The sequence below is a fragment of the Varroa jacobsoni genome, unplaced genomic scaffold (assembly GCF_002532875.2).
Source record: "Varroa jacobsoni isolate VJ856 unplaced genomic scaffold, vjacob_1.0 scaffold_517, whole genome shotgun sequence".
Taxonomy (NCBI): domain Eukaryota; kingdom Metazoa; phylum Arthropoda; class Arachnida; order Mesostigmata; family Varroidae; genus Varroa; species Varroa jacobsoni.
In genome coordinates, this window is record NW_019213419.1 from 21,656 (window position 1) to 39,092 (window position 17,437).

General features: G+C 44.8%; 1 protein-coding gene across 3 annotated transcripts; it reads right to left on the reverse strand.

Moving 5' to 3' along the window:
* Positions 1–4,896: 4,896 nt before the first annotated feature.
* Positions 4,897–14,416, reverse strand: LOC111261089 (uncharacterized). 3 transcript variants are annotated; one of them, XR_015311344.1, is made up of 3 exons: positions 11,000–14,416; positions 7,578–10,440; positions 4,897–6,796 (listed from the first exon to the last, which is right to left on the reverse strand). XR_015311344.1 is itself a non-coding variant. In XM_086968558.1 (2 exons), exons 1-2 carry the CDS (start codon positions 11,128–11,130, stop codon positions 6,541–6,543), a joined length of 387 nt encoding a protein of 128 aa, XP_086824684.1. In that variant the 5' UTR covers positions 11,131–14,416; the 3' UTR covers positions 4,897–6,540. The 3 variants fall into 3 exon arrangements, 2 of the variants coding, with proteins under 2 accessions (XP_086824684.1, XP_086824685.1); XM_086968558.1 differs by lacking the exon at positions 7,578–10,440; XM_086968559.1 differs by lacking the exon at positions 4,897–6,796 and having other exon boundaries at positions 6,804–10,440.
* Positions 14,417–17,437: the final 3,021 nt, after the last annotated feature.

A 17,437-nucleotide genomic window follows, 5' to 3' on the forward strand; every position in this document is an offset into this window, starting at 1 on the left:
GATTCTCTCGTTGGTAAAAAAAAATTCATGCTTCACAAGGCTAAGAAAGCGTTCTGATGAAAGCACAGAAACTGCAAGTTTGCCAATTAATCCCAGAAACTTAGGTTTTAAACAAAGCTTAGAAACACTTCGAACTGAACCTCTGCCCTCTGAAGTAATGCTTACGACAGTGCTATATGTAAAACTCGAAACATTTAGGATTTAAGAGAGCTCAACATGGAAGAAGTCTCTGGCGTAACGTTCTGAGAGAGCATCTGTTAGGACTTTTACGATACAGCAAGCGTACTTGGGGTTTCCACAAACTAGACGCTATGGTTATCTAAAAAAAGTTTCAGGTTGTGACATCAGTGTTATCAAGTATGCAACTGTACGCTCTCGATGGAGATTTTGAGTCTTTTGGGTACACTTTTGTCATTGAATCAGACTCGCTCTACTCAGACGTTCCGTAAACCCCATAATAATAAACAACTGCCTAATCGTCATCATTACGCGATGATGTTATCATTCCGTGCCCCGAAATTATCGATTTCAGATAACCAAGAAAGCTTATAACAGTGTTTTCGAAAAACTTTTGACACAACCTTCATTTGCGTCATTGCTGGAGTGCAAACGCATCTGACCCAACGATAATAACCGTATGTTTCTATTCGGTCTATAGTAATTGTTTTGACTGCATGACACAAATCCCTTTAACGGAAAATCTTAATATGAAGCTAGCAGGTTACATATCAAATCATGATTTTTGAGGGCAGCAAGTAGGAAAACTAGGATAAAAGTAGGAACTACAATAAGTAAACTACAAAACTATGATTTAAAACCATTGTTGCTATTTAGCGGGACTTCACACTAATTTAAATATAGAAAATTCAAAATATAAATATTTCACAACTTGTCAGTTACAGTATATTACGCACAAGACCATTACCTTGGTATTTTTAGTTAGTTATCGCCAAACTTACAACTTATGAGGAGCTAGTAATTTAGTTAAAGTTATTTCTTAATGAATTCGTGTATTCCTTTGACTTATATGTATATATATATATATATATAAATATATATATATACCAAAAATTTATACCGTAGAAATGATGACATGATTGGCATAAAACAGGATAAACTAGTTTAGTATTTATTCTAAAAGTTCCTATTCAACTAAATGGTTTTTCCATTGGTTTTCATTTCATGACGCTAATTGAAGTTACTTTATGAGACGTACAACCATGTTGGTTCATCAGTGTCCTAGATGACTTTTGCCTTCAATGTCATAATCGTAGCGCCGACCTAAAAATGCGCACACGAATATTTCTGCTGTGAAATTCGTCGAGAGACAGTTCTCTCAAAGACTGCACCCGCCAGTCTAAGGTCCCAGCCCCTGACGACGAGATACACTATCATTTAGTTAAATGTACCACAATAAGAGAACGCTTTATTAGTTATTCTATTGACAATATGACTTTTTTTTTATCGTGTACTACGACTCTGCCCAGCCCAAATAGCTTGGGGATGTTTTCGATTTAAACATAAAGATAGGGACTGTATAGTCGGCGGCTTGGGTATTCAAATGCAGATCAGACTTGAAGGCAGTCGGTCGGAACGTTATAGAGAAGGCTTCGGTTCTGTCTTGCATACGGTCGTCTCGACATAGATCGTCAGTACTATTACAATAGTTCTTTTATCGCTTTTGACGTCTCGTATTTTATCAAATTCTCAGCTGGTGACAGCAGAGAAGGTGAGATTGGTTTTGCGCGGGCTGGCGGCCTGATCGTCATAGTCGATCCTTGTCCTGCATGATATTGCTATTACCTCTTCATCATGGAGAAATGCCCAGGTACTTACATCTCGTCGAGCTGCACTGGGCAAAAAAAGGGGGGAGAATGAAGGGAGAGGTAGAAGCCCAAGCCATAAACTCTATAGACCTATAGACTAGCTTCCCTTCTGCGCTTATTCAGTAGTAGGTATTTATTAGCATTCATATCGTCGCTGAGTTTGCTACTTCCCCTTCGACTGGCTCTTGCGTGCCCGAGCATTTTCTCGTTTAGCCCGTCTTTCCCGCCTTTCCCGCCTTTCCCTTAGCCTAGTCTAATTCCTACCTTCCAAAGAGTTTTGAAATCCATAAAAAGAATGGAGGTTAAGTTATACCTGCAAAATCATATTCCTTTGAGACTTGCACCCTTCGTCCATTTTAACCCCCTAACACTTTGCTTTTCCCTGTCACATATTCATACTTTGCATATGAGGTGTTAACGTGCGGATGAAAAATCCTCAAACGCAACGTCAGAGGCCGATGGAGTGTGACCCGATAAGCTAACGTGCTCTCTAAGAAAATACAGAAGCGCAGAAAGGCAACCAATGTAGCAATTTTCGGAGCAAAAAACAACCGATCTCCTGTGTATTCACTTCTTCTGCCCAAAAAATATCCGATCCCGTACGACTCAACTGTAGTTTTTGAGCCTCCCTATTGTCATATGTTCGTTTTGCGTATTCTGTGTTTACTTGGTGGAAGGCATATCTCCTTCAAAAAACCAGTGACGAGCACTGTAACAGCTAAGAAGCAGTGGCAGGGTCAGAAGCCAAAGTCAAAAGGAGCTCAAAAGACGGAAATTTAAGATGAACACAACCTTCGCAAGAATACGCTTAGGAGCGTCTGTTGGAGACCCACGACTTTTAACAGCAGATTTCTCCAAGCTGTTGACGATCAGAGGACCTATGCGGGCTCTCTTCACCATCAGCGACAATATAATGATGATGATGTTTATGATCGTCACCATTGTTATCGTGGCGGCCTCGACGTGTCCTCATTTTTTCCTATGTTCTCAGTTGCTTCTCGTTTAGCGCGGGGTGGGGGCCTTCATGCTGATACTACCACTGCAGTCTGTTGCCTATCTCTGCACGCGTCGCCATCGGATTAAACTGCATCACAAACTCCATATCATCTTGCCCAATGGGTCGGTCGGACATCCTCTAACCAAAGAGAAGCCGCAAGATTTCCTGCACTTTTCACATCGCTTGTTTACTCTTCTCTTTCCCTACCTCTATCTGACCTCCGAGAACCTCGCTTCCTTTTACATGGCGAGCGCAGTATAGGGAAAACTGGGCGCAGCACCGATCAACGAATCTGACGCGCCCCTGCGGGCAGTAGGAACAGTATCAGCATTATCAGCTTCAATGGTAGTTGCTGCCAACGTAGCGCAAGCGCTGGCTGGGGAGGTGCTGCTGCATTGGTCAAGCGGCTGTAGGGCTACAGACGAGCCATAAAAGCCGCCGCGGTTCAAAAGGCGCCTTCGCGCCTGCTTAATTATTAGAGTGTATACAACAGAAGGGCAAAGGCCAAAGAAAGTAGAAGCTAGCTAACACGTGCTCACTTGGCAGATAGCGCTTTGCTGCTGGGCTCTGTCCGTCGGCCTATCCTTTTTGTTTCCTTATGCTGTTGCTCGTCTATCGCGGCAACGCGTCTCTTTTTTTTTACCTTCTCCCTTATTCTCTCCTGAAATGGTGCTTTCTTTGAGGCTTTTGCATTTCGCACTTTGTAACCAATAACAGTCACTCACCACAAGACATTGCACAGCAGCAATCAAGCACCACAGCACGCAGCAGCACAAGCAGCAAACGATACCGTCATCTTCGTCGTGCTGAGTTCTCATCAGAGTCTGTGAGCTGAGCCCATGTTCCGTCTCCGCTTTGTATAGCTACTGCTCTGATATACGGCCTTACTTGCCGCGCTGTAGAAACTACCCTGAATCCCTAAGTTACCCGAGCCAACGATGGGTCAGCTTGTGCCAGTCGTCACCGATGCTGGCACTCCGTGATTCCAGTGGTATATTCCAGAATTTACCCTATATTCCTGTTCCAAGCCGTGAACGGGAACAGCTGCTCCCTTGCTGTCCCGAAAAAGTACTGCCACTGCCACTTCTGTTGGGACCCATCTCGGTTTTCTGTTGACTAGCATTTACCCTGACCCTGTATTCCAATCCACAGACGTGCTCAGCTAAGATTTTCTAGTCTCAAAGGCCCATCGTAGAAGTAAAATTCTTTGCTTTTGTGTCTATTTGTCTTTCTGCCACGAAACCGGTGATTCGACTTTCGTTCGTTTTAGAATCGCTCAGAGAGGACATCGAAGGCTGGAGACCGACAGCCGTCGGAGGAAAACCTATAGGAGCTACGGTCGAAGGGCAAAAAGCGTCCAGTAGTAGTTTTCTTACTCTCGGCCTACTTCTTCAGCATGTTCTACTATGTGCCAATTCTCATAATTTTTTACTACCTCTGCTAACTTTACTGCCCATATCGAAATTTGTGAGCAAGCCAATATTGGGGTTGTAAGGGGGGTAACTCGAGGAGAATGAAACTGAAGAAGTTCCGCACTATAATGCCGAAAGCTACCTTCTGCGAATCTGCCCGCACGGAAAAAATGTGGCAGTCGATTTTAGACATGGCATAAGCATAAGATTCGGCTTTGGTTGCATCAAAAAATGCTATCGTACCAGCGAGATATTCCTTTTAATTTGTAATTGTCTTATAAATGCAATAACTATCGTAGATAACACGATAATGTGTCTTGTAATAATATCATTTGGATTATCGATAGCGGGTTCATGCCGGTTACCTCTGATTTACGCCAAGACGGAACGCTGCTAAAAAAAAAGCGGGAAATAATGCTAGTCAAAATTAGTTAACGCTCTTTGAACAGGGGGAGGACAGTGTAAATCCGGATTCCTCCTGGTGCTTTTAGTCGGCTTAGGTTAAATGTCTAGATGCTCATAGCTGTTTTGTTTCAAGAATAACCAAAACTTCAAAATATCGGCATGGTTACGTTTCGCGCATACCACAATCAATGTCGTTGACACCATGAGATTAACTTATCGATCCCTATCGCAGGTAAAATTAACCAGAGTTGTTGGAATCAATACAAACGGAAACTATTTATTATTATTATTATTATTATTACGATACAATAATTTTTTCTCATTGAACTCGTTCCTCTGTATCAGCTTCATCGAATTTAGTTGTTCGAATAAGAGCCATTCATTTAATTAATTTGCCCTACGGTTAGGCCCGTTTTGTTCGAGCGGTGGGTGGCCAGATCACCACAAACCATTTTTGGGGCATTCTTCTATGCCGTCACAATATATTTAGTAATCAGTTTAGTTTAGAAATATGGCATTTTAGTTTCGTAAATGGGTAGGAAAAAAACATTCGATAATTTGCCATATTAATTTGTTTTCTGTTGATGATTAATGAGGTACTGGCACGGATGAAACAATGGATATGACATTAAACGATCCGCTCTTATTTAGTTGAAAACTTCTGCCTCAAGTAGCGTGAAATCTCGTGCGTAAAAATTAAGTAATATGCGTCTCTATATTTTTTTTACTGTTTCGTATAACATAAACGTATAACTAAAAATTTAGTTCGATGACAGGGTTGTTTTGTTTGTCGTCACTAACAGTAGTAGAAGATTAGCAGTCGGTTTGACAAACAGGAGATATGTAATAGAATTACTTTTTAAAGTTATAACCATTAATTTATATAATCTCTGTATATATTGTAATGCTCCTCTATCTTTAAAATGGAGTAGAAATTTTCTCCTTAAAAATTTTCTTCTTATAAATAACAGATAATCATCTCAACATATGGACACTGTCATCATTCTTGCTAACATACCCCAATATAAATAGAACTGATCCAAAAATGGTTGAGCAGCTGTCAAGGTTTCATATGATTTTGAGAACGATCATATGAAACCCTATATTAAAGGTAATAACAAGGTTTGGTCAATTAACATTAACATAGTAGAAAAACATAGTTAAGATCGTTGCTAACAGACGACCGTGAAGCTTCAGAAGTAACCTCTACAGATGGATAAACAAAGCATTCCAAGGTCATATTCCGTCTAAAAGAAATTTCAAATGAGAGATCAGAATTGGCACGTATATCAGCATATACTCTATATTCATTGCAGAATAAAGTATAATAGAGCTTCATCGTCATGTACAGGATTTGACATTTCTCAGATGTCAAAACTAGATGTCGTCATGTCAAGGAGACCTACTCTAACAAGCGGCGCCATGGTTAGACCAGACAAACAAACAGCACCTATTCGCAACCTAATAACCAAAAAGAACAATCATAGGCTTTGCCTTTTCAAGCTTTTCCCTTTCTCTGGACGTAAAATTTTACTTGTTGAAAAAGGGTCAGCATCTAGTAGACCTAATCATCAACTAATTTGGATAGATAATAAACTTTCTCATTCTCTAGCAATCTTTAAAAGCGAATATTTTTTCGATCAAACATCTAATAGTTAATTTATTTAAATAAAGTAATATTATTGAGCAGCCTTTGCTCACGCTTTTGCCAAACACTCCTCTGTCTTAACGAAAAACTTAATGGGATGGTTGAAAACAGCTATGGGTGAAATTAGCACGTGTTTACGAGATTACCCACATAGGACTTATAGTTGTACAAAACGAAAAGCAATACGAAGCAATCAACAAGCATAGATTCGGGTTTTGATAACAGCGAGTGGATTTTGTGGACAAAGGTGTGTTATGCGCGGAACCGTACGAGAGGTTGGAGTAGTGGGAAGGTCGGGGGTGTGGGGTAACACAGGGTGAAGTAATTCAAAGGCAGCGGTCGAAATGGTAGCGGTAGAAGAGGTTGTGGATATTGTGCCTGACTGATTGGCAGACGATAGTGTTGTTGTGAGCCACTCTGGGCGGTTGCGCTGCGATACCTTCGCTCCTCCGAGCTGGGAAAGGGCCCCTCTTCCGATTGGCTGTGTCGCGGACGGGGTCTCCGAGCCCTGGCAGCGGAAAAGTACAAACAAAAAACAGCAAAAAACACCACAAAAAGAGCCAAAAAATGGCGCTTGTCAGACGACTATTCCAGTCATTCAAGGTGGCGGCGCTGGCCTGTGCAGTAATCCAGCTCTTTTTTGTTGCTTTGTTTAGAATTTTCTTGCTGCAAATCCGAATTTCGAATTTCTTTAAACACCCGCCAAGAGGCCGTCAAAACCCACGGTAGCCTCTTGTAGATAAGAGAAATTAACCTAAACTGTTTTTTTTTTTTTTTATATAATATGATAGAAGTAATAGTCGTATTACAGCATACGGTATATTACTTTGATTTATATACAGCGTATTGCTATCAGTTACAGCAGCATATGGTGTAAACACAAATAGAAGCCTCAGCATACTGTTATATATTGGTCATTTAGTGAGGTGCTATATTGGCCGTATAAGTTGACGTATATTGATAAGCATTTTTGATAATTAGCTAAGTAGAGCTCACCTATTTTATGGGTTCGTATCTATTGTTCTAGACGATTCACGGCTTTAACACTTCGGCACTCGATTTGTGAGTGCCAAATTTGCGTGTCGACTAATTAGCGTTCATTCATATCGTCGTCCGTTTACAGACCGTACTAGAACAGTTGAACAATTGCATGGCTAAAGATTCTTAACATCCGCTTTTACTAAAGGGAACTGTTCAAGTTACGCAATAACGTTAGAGCGCGCAAAAGCGTTAGGAATCAAAGTAATTTAGAATTCAGAGAAACTGATAAAGTTAGCAACATAACGTACATCCACCAAGGAAAGCTTGGTTTACTGACGACGTCTGGCTATTACGGCTACTACTATAGCCTCGGCGAGAGAAACTGCATGTCGACGTAACATGTGTATCGTTTCCATCAGCGTGCCAGCATGAGCAGACTCGAACGAATCTCGCCGTAGAACGGATGGCTCCTCGCAGCAGCCCAGACACTCTTCCATTTCTTTCAGCACTACGGCTACTGCCGCCCTTACTTCTGACAGCCGTGTACACGCATGGACGCTGTCGGGTCGATGCATAATCGACAAACAAAACGTCTTCTGCTCCTCGTTCCGTCGTGACTCCGCGCCTTCGCTACTAGCGATTCTGCTGACGACTACTAGTGGCCGTTTCTTCTGCCGCCTTTATGTTTTCGATTATGCGTCCCGTTTTTCCTTTCTGTCTTTTTTGCTGCTGGTCGAAGCTTGCCTACTGCATGGTCTTGCCATGGCTCTATGCTCCATTCACTCTGCTACCGCCTTGGCCGCCGCCGCTGCTTCCAGTGTTGTTATCACCATCCTCTTAGTCTCTCGTTTACGCAGGAATTGTCCCCTATGCCTGGGTGCTCATCCGTTCACTGGCTCGCTGCTTGTTGGCAATGAGGAAGACAATCGAGAGCAGCTGTATGCAACGCGGCCACTATACTCCTTCGCAGCCCGCCTCCTCTGGCCTCTCACCCGGCATTTTTGCGCTTCTTTCTTTCCGTGTCTCTTTCTTCACTCGCATTTCAGTCCACTTTCTCTTTTCCCGCCATCCCCACCCTTTCCCTATCCTCAGTCCCCTCTCCCCGTCGGACCCCTCCCTCACAATCGCTTGACGCGTCTGCACGGACGATCAGGACCGTGTGTCTATTCATTTTATGCGCCCGAGGCAGGGTGAGTGGGTCATTCCCCGTGGAAACAGGAGGGGAGAAGTGCCACTGAGGGTTGGTGTACAAGCCATGGCCCGCGGCATCATCTTCGACGGTTCTCTGACGTTCGAAACGTTACGTCTGTTCGACATTCGTTGCCGGTCGAATGTTCCTTGGTCGCTTTTGCCCTCTCTCCTGAGAAAAAAGAAGAGGTAGAAGAGAAGGAAAATGGCTGGCGAAAACGAAGAAGACGGACGTTCGAACAGCCGAAGGGGTATAGCACAGTGAGGTAACGATTGATGGAAGCGATACATAGCGAAAGACAAGCACGAGCGTTTGAGCACTTCGCTTACTTGCACTTCACTCTCACACCTTCCGTCTAAGTCAACGCAAGTTCGAACTATCCACGTAGGAATGACACAGGGCTACACAGACATTGTACTAAACACTGAAGGAGCTGCGTTTTCGTAAACTAGGCCCTAGCCCCAAACATCAGCTGCTAGTGCTGCACCCGTGTTTTGTTGTACTGGAAGCAACAGGAAGCAAAAGATGTTGATAAAGAAGTTTTCACCGACGAGCCACTGCACTCTCGTTCGACTAAGTTTGACAACGATCTTGCCTTCTATTCGATTACCTTATCTCCTATTGGTTTGCCTCTCCAGGACCTGATAAAGCTCCCTCAACGAAGTGAAATCCTTTCGGTTGCATATTTGATGCTTTATTTTTTGTCGTTTCCTGTCCTTTTATCAACTTCTAATTGCTAATGCCTTAGTTTTGCGAGTTCTGTTGGGTTTCAGTTTTACAAAGAAAGATGACCTAACGAGCACATGCTGCTGTGTTCCGAGTCTTACGTCTGGTATCGCCGGTAGGCATCCCATCAGACGGTCGGCTCCCTGAACGAAACAAACCGTGTGTCTGTCTATGGCTGGGTTAGAACCTAGACCACAACGTGTCTCTAAGATTACTAGGCAAACACGCTGCGTACTAAGCTATCATGGGGATACCGTGCATATGCTAGACTAATTAAAATTGAGCAAATCAACAACAGAATTCGCCATTGATGAATTATCTCTTCTTTGAATTTCGTTGCTACTAATAAGTATGAGTACAAACCGTGAACAATACAAAATATTTACGACTCGTCTTTTGCCTTAGCGTTCTTTTGTTTTTGCGCAACACGCTCGTCTCATCGTATCACCGGTATCTATCTGGCGTGTGATGCTGTCGCTCATATTTTTTTCGTTTTCATTTCACTTCATCTTTTTCCGTATTATGTCCCTCCGAAATGTCTTCGACTGAGGCCTCTGCTGCCGCTTGTGCTGCTGATTCTCCCTGCCGCGCAGTAGTGGCTAAGCACCTGCTCCTGTCGTCCCAGTTCTTTCCTTTTTGATATCGTCCCTTCCCCGATCGTCCCTTCCGTTGGAGGAAGATGTCTGTGTCGATGTATTTCTGTGCCTTTTTTTGTCTGTCGCCGTTGTCACGATTGCTGCTGCCGTTCGGTAATAGGCACTCCGATGACACTATATGTCCACGTCGCCTTCGGGTCGATTCGCGCGAAAGCGTGCTCACTTGCCATATCTGTCTTCGCTTCCCTTTTTTCTTCGCGCTGCATTTTATAGTCACTGAGTCTGGAAGTAGCACCTTGCTGTGCCTCACCGTGCCCTACTATGGCTTGACCTGGCCGACAGCGTGTCCTGTCTTCTGTGCGGTACTCAATCCCAATTCTTAGACTAGACCAGACCGATCGAATCCTTCAATAGGGTCACTTGCCAGGAAACATGGAAGCGGCTACGACGGCACGGCTGATGATAGCTGCTTCGTGGATCCCGGAATTGGATGTCCCAGCAGACCTTGCCCCACGGGCAATAGCAACAACGGCGGCGGTCACAGCAAGCGTAATAGCTGTATCAAGTCGTCTGACTATTAGTTTCTGTCTCTTTGTTATTACTAGTGGATGGCCCGTAGATTCAAGGACCGGCAACGTTCTCGCCAACGACAGCGGTGTCCTGGATACACAAAAATGGTGAGACATGAAGATGTTGGCGCTGTTTGTTTCTGACGATTCCTGTCCTCACGAGAATATGGGCCTATTTGTAGAATACGTTCGACGTACAGTAAATAAAGAGATAAAAACCGAATATCGTCCAAAGTCGTTTCGTGATAATAAAAAATATTTCCTCATTCCTTTCGTTAACCAACGTTGAGAATTTTCTATCAATTTGTTAATATTTTGCTTTTACATGAAAACATGATTTGGCCCATGGCCCTTTCATATGCTTTCATGTGACTGTAGCAGTTTGCTAGCATCAAATGAGTCACATTCTGTTTTTTCTTTTACTCTCGTTATGAGTATTGGTTCCTCAAAAGTCTGACTGCACTTTCGCAATTTAGTCTAAACGAACATGGTTAAATAAGTGTATACTAATATCTGCAATTTGTGTATCCCTTCACTATTGAATGGTATTCCTGTTGTAATGTTATTATTACTATTTTTTTAATTACGTCCGATCGATTTATACACCATTTTTTACAAATAGTCTCTATAATCAGTAGGGCATTACTTACCTATTTTCAGCAAAAGTGATGTCGTCTAGGACATTCGGGTACTCTCCTGGAGGGTTTTGCTGGGGCATATTAGGATTCATCGTAGCGCTCCCAGGCGCACCCCCCTGCTCCTGGATGCGCACTTTCTTCATGGGCTGGCCGGGCCGAGAGCGAGGCCGAGGCCGAAGGCGTCACGGCGCGGCACCTCACGTCGACTCACTCACCACCTCACGGTCGATCGTCTTCGTCTCGAGCGGCGACCCGCAAACAATAATCGTGGACAACAACGATGCTAAAATGTTGACGTTTACGCGGGTTTCGAATTTGATTTAGGCAAAAGATGTTCTTTTTGCTGTCGCTGCTTATGCTATTAGGTTACCTCGATGGGCACCACCGCGAACAACCTGGCCCGTGTTCATTAAGCTGTTCTCGTGACAGAAGTTGGCAGCCTTGTAAGCTACAGTATTATATCGACGTTAAATTTGCTGTGGTAGTACTGTGGTACTTCTATTACAAGTACTGCCAACACTCCGTGATCAGGGACTTAGAAAAGTCTCATTCTGCTGCTACTTTTACTGCTGTTGTTGTTGTTATTGCTGTTGCCGTTACTGAGACAATTTCTGCTGTCGCTGCTGCTAATGTTGTTGTTGTTGCTCTTCCACAGCATACAAAACCACGAACAATGAAAAACAAGCGAACAAACAAAATCAACCACGCGGGTCCCACGCGTTTCGCATACGCCAATAAAAGCTGATGGGGCTGAACGCTGGAGTGTTACAACCGAGCAATTAAATGGCACTCGCGACACGCATTCGCGCAATCACACAGAAACGTAGAAGATGCACGAGGTAAAAAGCTCATTCACTACGATACAACAGCAACACTTGCCTGGTCTTCCTCTTTTTTCTTGCTTTTGTTTGCTAATTGGCTTTTTCTTGCCACACACGCTTCCTTCCCGTCACACGAGCATCAGCGTCTACAACTGGGGCGATTTGTACTGCCCAACGTGGTGTTTGATCTAACCACGATCCAAAATGCTCCACGAGCCACGTTCGACCACCACGCACGTCTTATCCTTGTTCGTGTTAGCGTTGGCGCGGCCCTCGTGCCACGCCGTTACGCCGTTCGTGTCGTTGGAGTTGACGCTATTTTCGCTGTCGGACACGGCCTCGGCAGCGGTCGCAGCGTCTTTACCTTCGTCCTCAATCCTGACACCAGCGTGCTGCGGCTGTTCACGCTCTACGCGTTCCCTTTCCGGCTGCTGGTGTGGTCTCCTCGTCCAGCTCAAGCCATTGTCGTCACCGTTCGGGATTGGTAGCTGTTGCTGTGGCTGTTGCCCGTTGGCAATCGCCCTGACGCCGCCGCACTGCTGCAAATTTGGCCTGCTCACGCACGAATTTCGGCAGCACCAGGACCACCAAGACCAAACAACGTAAAACTGCGCGATGATAACGACGAGTAGTACCTCTAGCGCCAGGTCGACCGTGGCAATGACCACTACGAGACCACTAAGGCCAGCTTAGCTTCCACCGCCGGCACACAAAACACAGGCTGCCGCGAGCCTGCTTCCCTTAATAACGGACCTTTAACACCAGGCCACGGATCGCAGGACAACACCAGCTCGCAGCTACGACCAAACTCGCAGGACACAACGGACAAGACTCAGGTTACGATCTTTTATTCCTTGCTTCTTCTTTCATTTGAATGCATATATCGGCTGCTATTGCTGTCGAAGCGACTACAGTTGTTAGCGATTACCGCCGCTGCCGTTGTTTTGTGCTGCTACTTCTGTAGCTACCGCTTTTGGTGCTGTACGCAATTATAGTCGGTGTTTATTCTTTTTGCGGATCTGCTGCAATCTCCTTGTTTTTGGGTGGTCCTCTTCTGCGCTGCTTTGGCTACCGCTGTGCACCCTAGTGTGGCCTGTGCTGGTGATGTCTTTTCTCTGCTATTCTTTTCAGCAGCCAGCAGTATGTTCAATCATAGGAGCAGCACCTGGCTGTTCGTATCTTTCGGGCTATTCACGCTTCCCTGATATTTTTGGATTTTTTCTCGCGCCTGCTCACTGGCTTGGTTGCTACGGTGCTGAGTTGTGGGAACGCGATTTACGTTCCGGTCGTACTTCTCGTATATACACAGAAATGATTAGAGTGACACAGACTGGGTTGGAGGGACGGGAAAAGAGAGCTGCTGGTGGATATGGATAGTCGTTTTGGCCTGTTCCGTTCTTTTGTTGCTGCTGGTTCTGCTGTTGCAAGTAATAGACGATGATAAGCGAATGGACGCCTTACTTAGTGGAGCCTTTTGCAGTAATGCTTCATGATCTCGTCGCTATGTTACATAAAATGAACAGCACTGCACCACGGTAATACCGTACACCAACAACCAGGCAATGAACGTCCGCCAGGACGTGTGAACCAGCCGGTAGCTTGCAGCTTCCTCTATATCAATCTCGTGTAGCTGGTGGGAGGGGGTCAAGGTTGGCTTTCTGCTGACCCGTCCTTTGCCTGTCTCCTGGATCTTAGGCTCGAAATCTTTAGCCTCTTCTACTAGCCTCTGCCCCTCTAATCTAGAGGCTTTGAGTTCAGCTTTGTCGATTCGTTTTTCTCCTTGCCGACGTCGTGTTCTCACTGCTGCTGCTGCTACTACTCTTCGTCGTCCTAACACAAGCACGACGCCCACACAGGCCTGGCGCCTTACCCACAGCTCTGTCTATATTTCGCTTCCATTAGCAGGGCACCATCACCATCAATACTACGTTACACCACTATCGACACGAAAAGCACGACGGTCTCAGCTCGTTTCCGTCACCTTCTGGCCAGGCGTCGCGCGTCACCCCGACTGCCAGTCAGTCTCACTTTACTGGATCGAGCCTGCCAGCGTCGCGTACAGACTCTACTATACTATGATACTATAAAAAAAAGAACGAGAACGGCGAAAACGATGACGATGACGACGACTACACCAGCAGCAGCACCACGCACCACTAACAGGCACAAGTTCAGCCCCACACACGACACTCGTTGCTACACAAGGGCTCTTCTTGGGGTCCTAAATGCTCTCTTTATCTCTCGCGTTCTGAGCCTCTGGGGCGTGCGCCGCGACACCCGCCTGCCTGTCGGACCGCAACTTCCAGCCGTCGACCCTCCAGCCAGCCAGCTATCCTAGCCAGACCAGGCAAGTTCCGACCTCAGCCACACAACTATAACTCACACAGTAATAGTAGCAGCGGCAGCTGTACACTCTCCTGCTGCCTAGCTCCTGTTAGCCCCTTTTCTCCAGTCTGCTTCAGCCTGTTTTCGTCCTTTCCAACCTCTCGGTGCCTGTTCTGTTCCCTCTGCTCCGGCTGGCCTTGTCTGTGCGCGTCCGTGCGTCTGTTTGTCTTGTACCGTACCGCCAGCGTCTGCTCCGGTTGTCGTTTCTGCCTTCCTTCCTCGCTTGCTTCTCTGCAAGTCTATTCTGCTCGCTGTTCGCTGCGTCCGTCCGTACGTAGTCCGTCTGCCCGCCAACAGCAGCAGGTAGATTTTCGAGCTATCCAGCAGCAGCTTTTCCTCCCTTTCTCTCAGTCCCGTACTCTCTCTGTCTGTTACATACTCGCTCTCTCCCACTTCTGCGCTCTTCATTTCCAATCTGCTCCCCGACTCTCACCTTTTTCGCTCTTACCTTGTCCTTTTCCTTCATTCTCTGGTCATGTCTCCACCATCTATCCGCTATCCATCCTCTGGCTTGTGTTTTCGCTCTTTCCCCTTTCACCCTCCCTTTGCCGTATCCTTTCCTTCATTCTAGCCTGAGCTTCCAGTCGTTTCGTACGTTCTCTCTTCTGTCATTCTGCCACTTATGATTTTCGTCGCCCCACCCCGTTTCCCAACCGGATAGAGGCTATCCGCATGCAGTAACTGTGGCCGTCTCACTCTCCCCTTCCTCCTTCTTCCTCTGTAACACGCTCTAGTTTTCGATCTCTCTCTTTTTTCCAGTAGACTCGTTGTTGCAGAATCCGCAGCATCAGCGCTGACTGCTCTGACCCTTTAGTGCTGTTGCCACCATCGCCACCGTCCTATTGCCGCGAACCCTGCTGATGGTGTCCTGCTCAGGCCCCTTGAACTCAGTCGTCCTACTGGCCCACTCCTCTCTGGCGTGCGGCCATTCTCTTGAGCTGCTCCTCTCCTGTGGCATCGAGCGAGCCAGACCATCACTAACCGAGTAAAAAAGAGCTCGAGAACAAGAGAGAGAGAAAGAGCGAAATCGGGTAAGAAGGAGTTGAAAGTGAGGGTAAACGAAAGCTGAGTCTCTCGTTGCTATATCCGCTGCCATTGCCTTCTGGCTTGTCAGCTATGAACGAACCAGCCAGAGAGCCAGCCAGGCGTTGTGCGGAACGGACAGATTGGTGCGCCCCCTGTGCGCTCATTACAAAGGCTGCGACCTGGGAGAAGCACGCGCGGTACGATTTAAACTCTGAGAGGCTACGAGATGATGTGTAGGCGTGTGCAAAGATTAGCCGGAGGCTAAAATGGTCATGTGACATGCTAAAAAAAAAGGCGGGAATACTTTTCGGAACCTAAATAATGAGCAAAACAGGTAATATATTAATAATATGAAAGAAGAGATAAAGGGTATTTTTGATTACATTCCCAAAAATATTTACTAAGCCATAGGCCTCGCTATCCGGATGCCGCTGTCCACGAACACTGAACTTGAGCTATGAAAGTTGAACACATTTTGTTGACAAAAACACATTTAGTTCAATACCCTAGAAGCAATGTAATCTGCTACTAGGGCCCATAACTGTAAGCCTGATAGCAATGTAAAAAGAACTTAACGAACTAGAAACGAGCGTCTTCTTCGATTTCGTGCAGTATGTCTCTAAAACCAAAATCAATTACAGCAGGTTGAAATATAAACGAATGCATAATTTTATTGTAAACACTCACGTAGTGTCCTCAAACACCGGACTTGGCTTTGTTTAGTGTAACAGATCCCTGTAGAACACTGACAGCCGCGGCAAGGTAGCTAATGAGTCATACAAGAAACAAAGCTGGCGAACTATAAACGCCAGTTCCGTTACATTGACTTGGAATTTCGAAGACAATTAGTGCGACTCATACGAGAGTCATCTCAGCTAACTGCTCTTTTCAGCTTTATGGAAACACTATTAGAATGCCAAATGATCTGAAAAGTTCGTAAACAGGGGATAGACCATACGAATTAAACAATTAAAATTTTATCTATGAATTATTATGACTCGATCCTCATGAATTATCAAAAGATCATAACTATTTTTTTATTGGTCATGCAGTATCCAGGGTCTCTGGTTATCAAAGCTGTAATTAACCAGCATTCCTGAAGTTCCCGCATAACCAGCAATTTCAGAAGTTATCCAAATAACATGCAAAGCAATCTCGGCGGATAAAATAAACACTGACAAACATCACACACTTTAAAGGAGTGATATAGTTAAAGATTGGGCCTATGTCTTGAGATGTTTAAAATCATAACAAATTTCTAGCATACAAACGTCGAACTAGCCACAATCCTCTATTGAGTTTCTAACGTAATATAAATGCGTCTAGTTTTCTTTTAACAACATTCTACGCTTGTTGTTTTGGTTTCTCCTAGAAAAAAATATTCGAATTTTTTCATCCCAGTATCCTCAAACATATTTCACACATCGATATTTCTCAAGTCTGTTGGCCGTTTACTGTCCCCCGGTAGCGTAGCTCTCGTTGTTCGCTAAATGCTAATTAGTTGTTGCAGCACAGGCTACACACTGCATTTACGCGCGCAGTAACGTTATAAATAATGCACAAATAAAACACAAACAATTTTTGAAGAAACTATGAATTCCCTCGACCTTTTTCGACTTGTTCGTACTTAAATAAGGTAGCACAGACATGTTTGAAAACATTTCATGATCCAAAGCTTATATTGGTGCGAAATTCCCATGACCTCTATTGCCATGATCTTAAATAAGATGCGTACTTCGTGAAGGCAAACCTCGAGCGCTGTGATATCCTTCTCTCAGTCATAACGCGTTTGGCTTGTATATCTTTAGAACTGTAATGTTCAATTATTTGGTTGCGTTTTCTATACACAAAACAAGAAGCTTCCCGTCCGTTTATATTCCGATATTGCCTCACAATAGTATCTGAGCTGCCTGTCGCTGTTGTATGCTTCCTAACTGCAAACACTCGGTGTCCCCGTAAGAGTTCACGGTGTCGTTTCGAGCACGGACTAAATATCCAATTTACTTGCTCCAAACAATATTTGTTATGTCAAAAGTCTGCCGCTGTTGCTTAGGCTGCTGCTACCATACCAATGTAATCGTATGGAACAGCACAGGTCATTTAGCCGCAAGTTACCTATTAACTTTTTAAGCGCTACAACTAAACAAACAAGTATTTGATGGTACTATGAGGTTTGCTTTGATAGTTAGTCGGTCTTCTTTAAAATTTGGCGCCAGCA

Coding starts and splice junctions, on each gene's coding strand:
- LOC111261089 (XM_086968558.1), bottom strand. CDS start 11,130: ATGAAGAAAGTGCGCATCCAGGAGCAGGGGGGTGCGCCTGGGAGCGCT. Junction 6,797..10,999: donor ATCACTTTTGCTGAAAATAG/GTAAGTAATGCC, acceptor TTCCGCTGCCAG/GGCTCGGAGACCCCGTCCGC.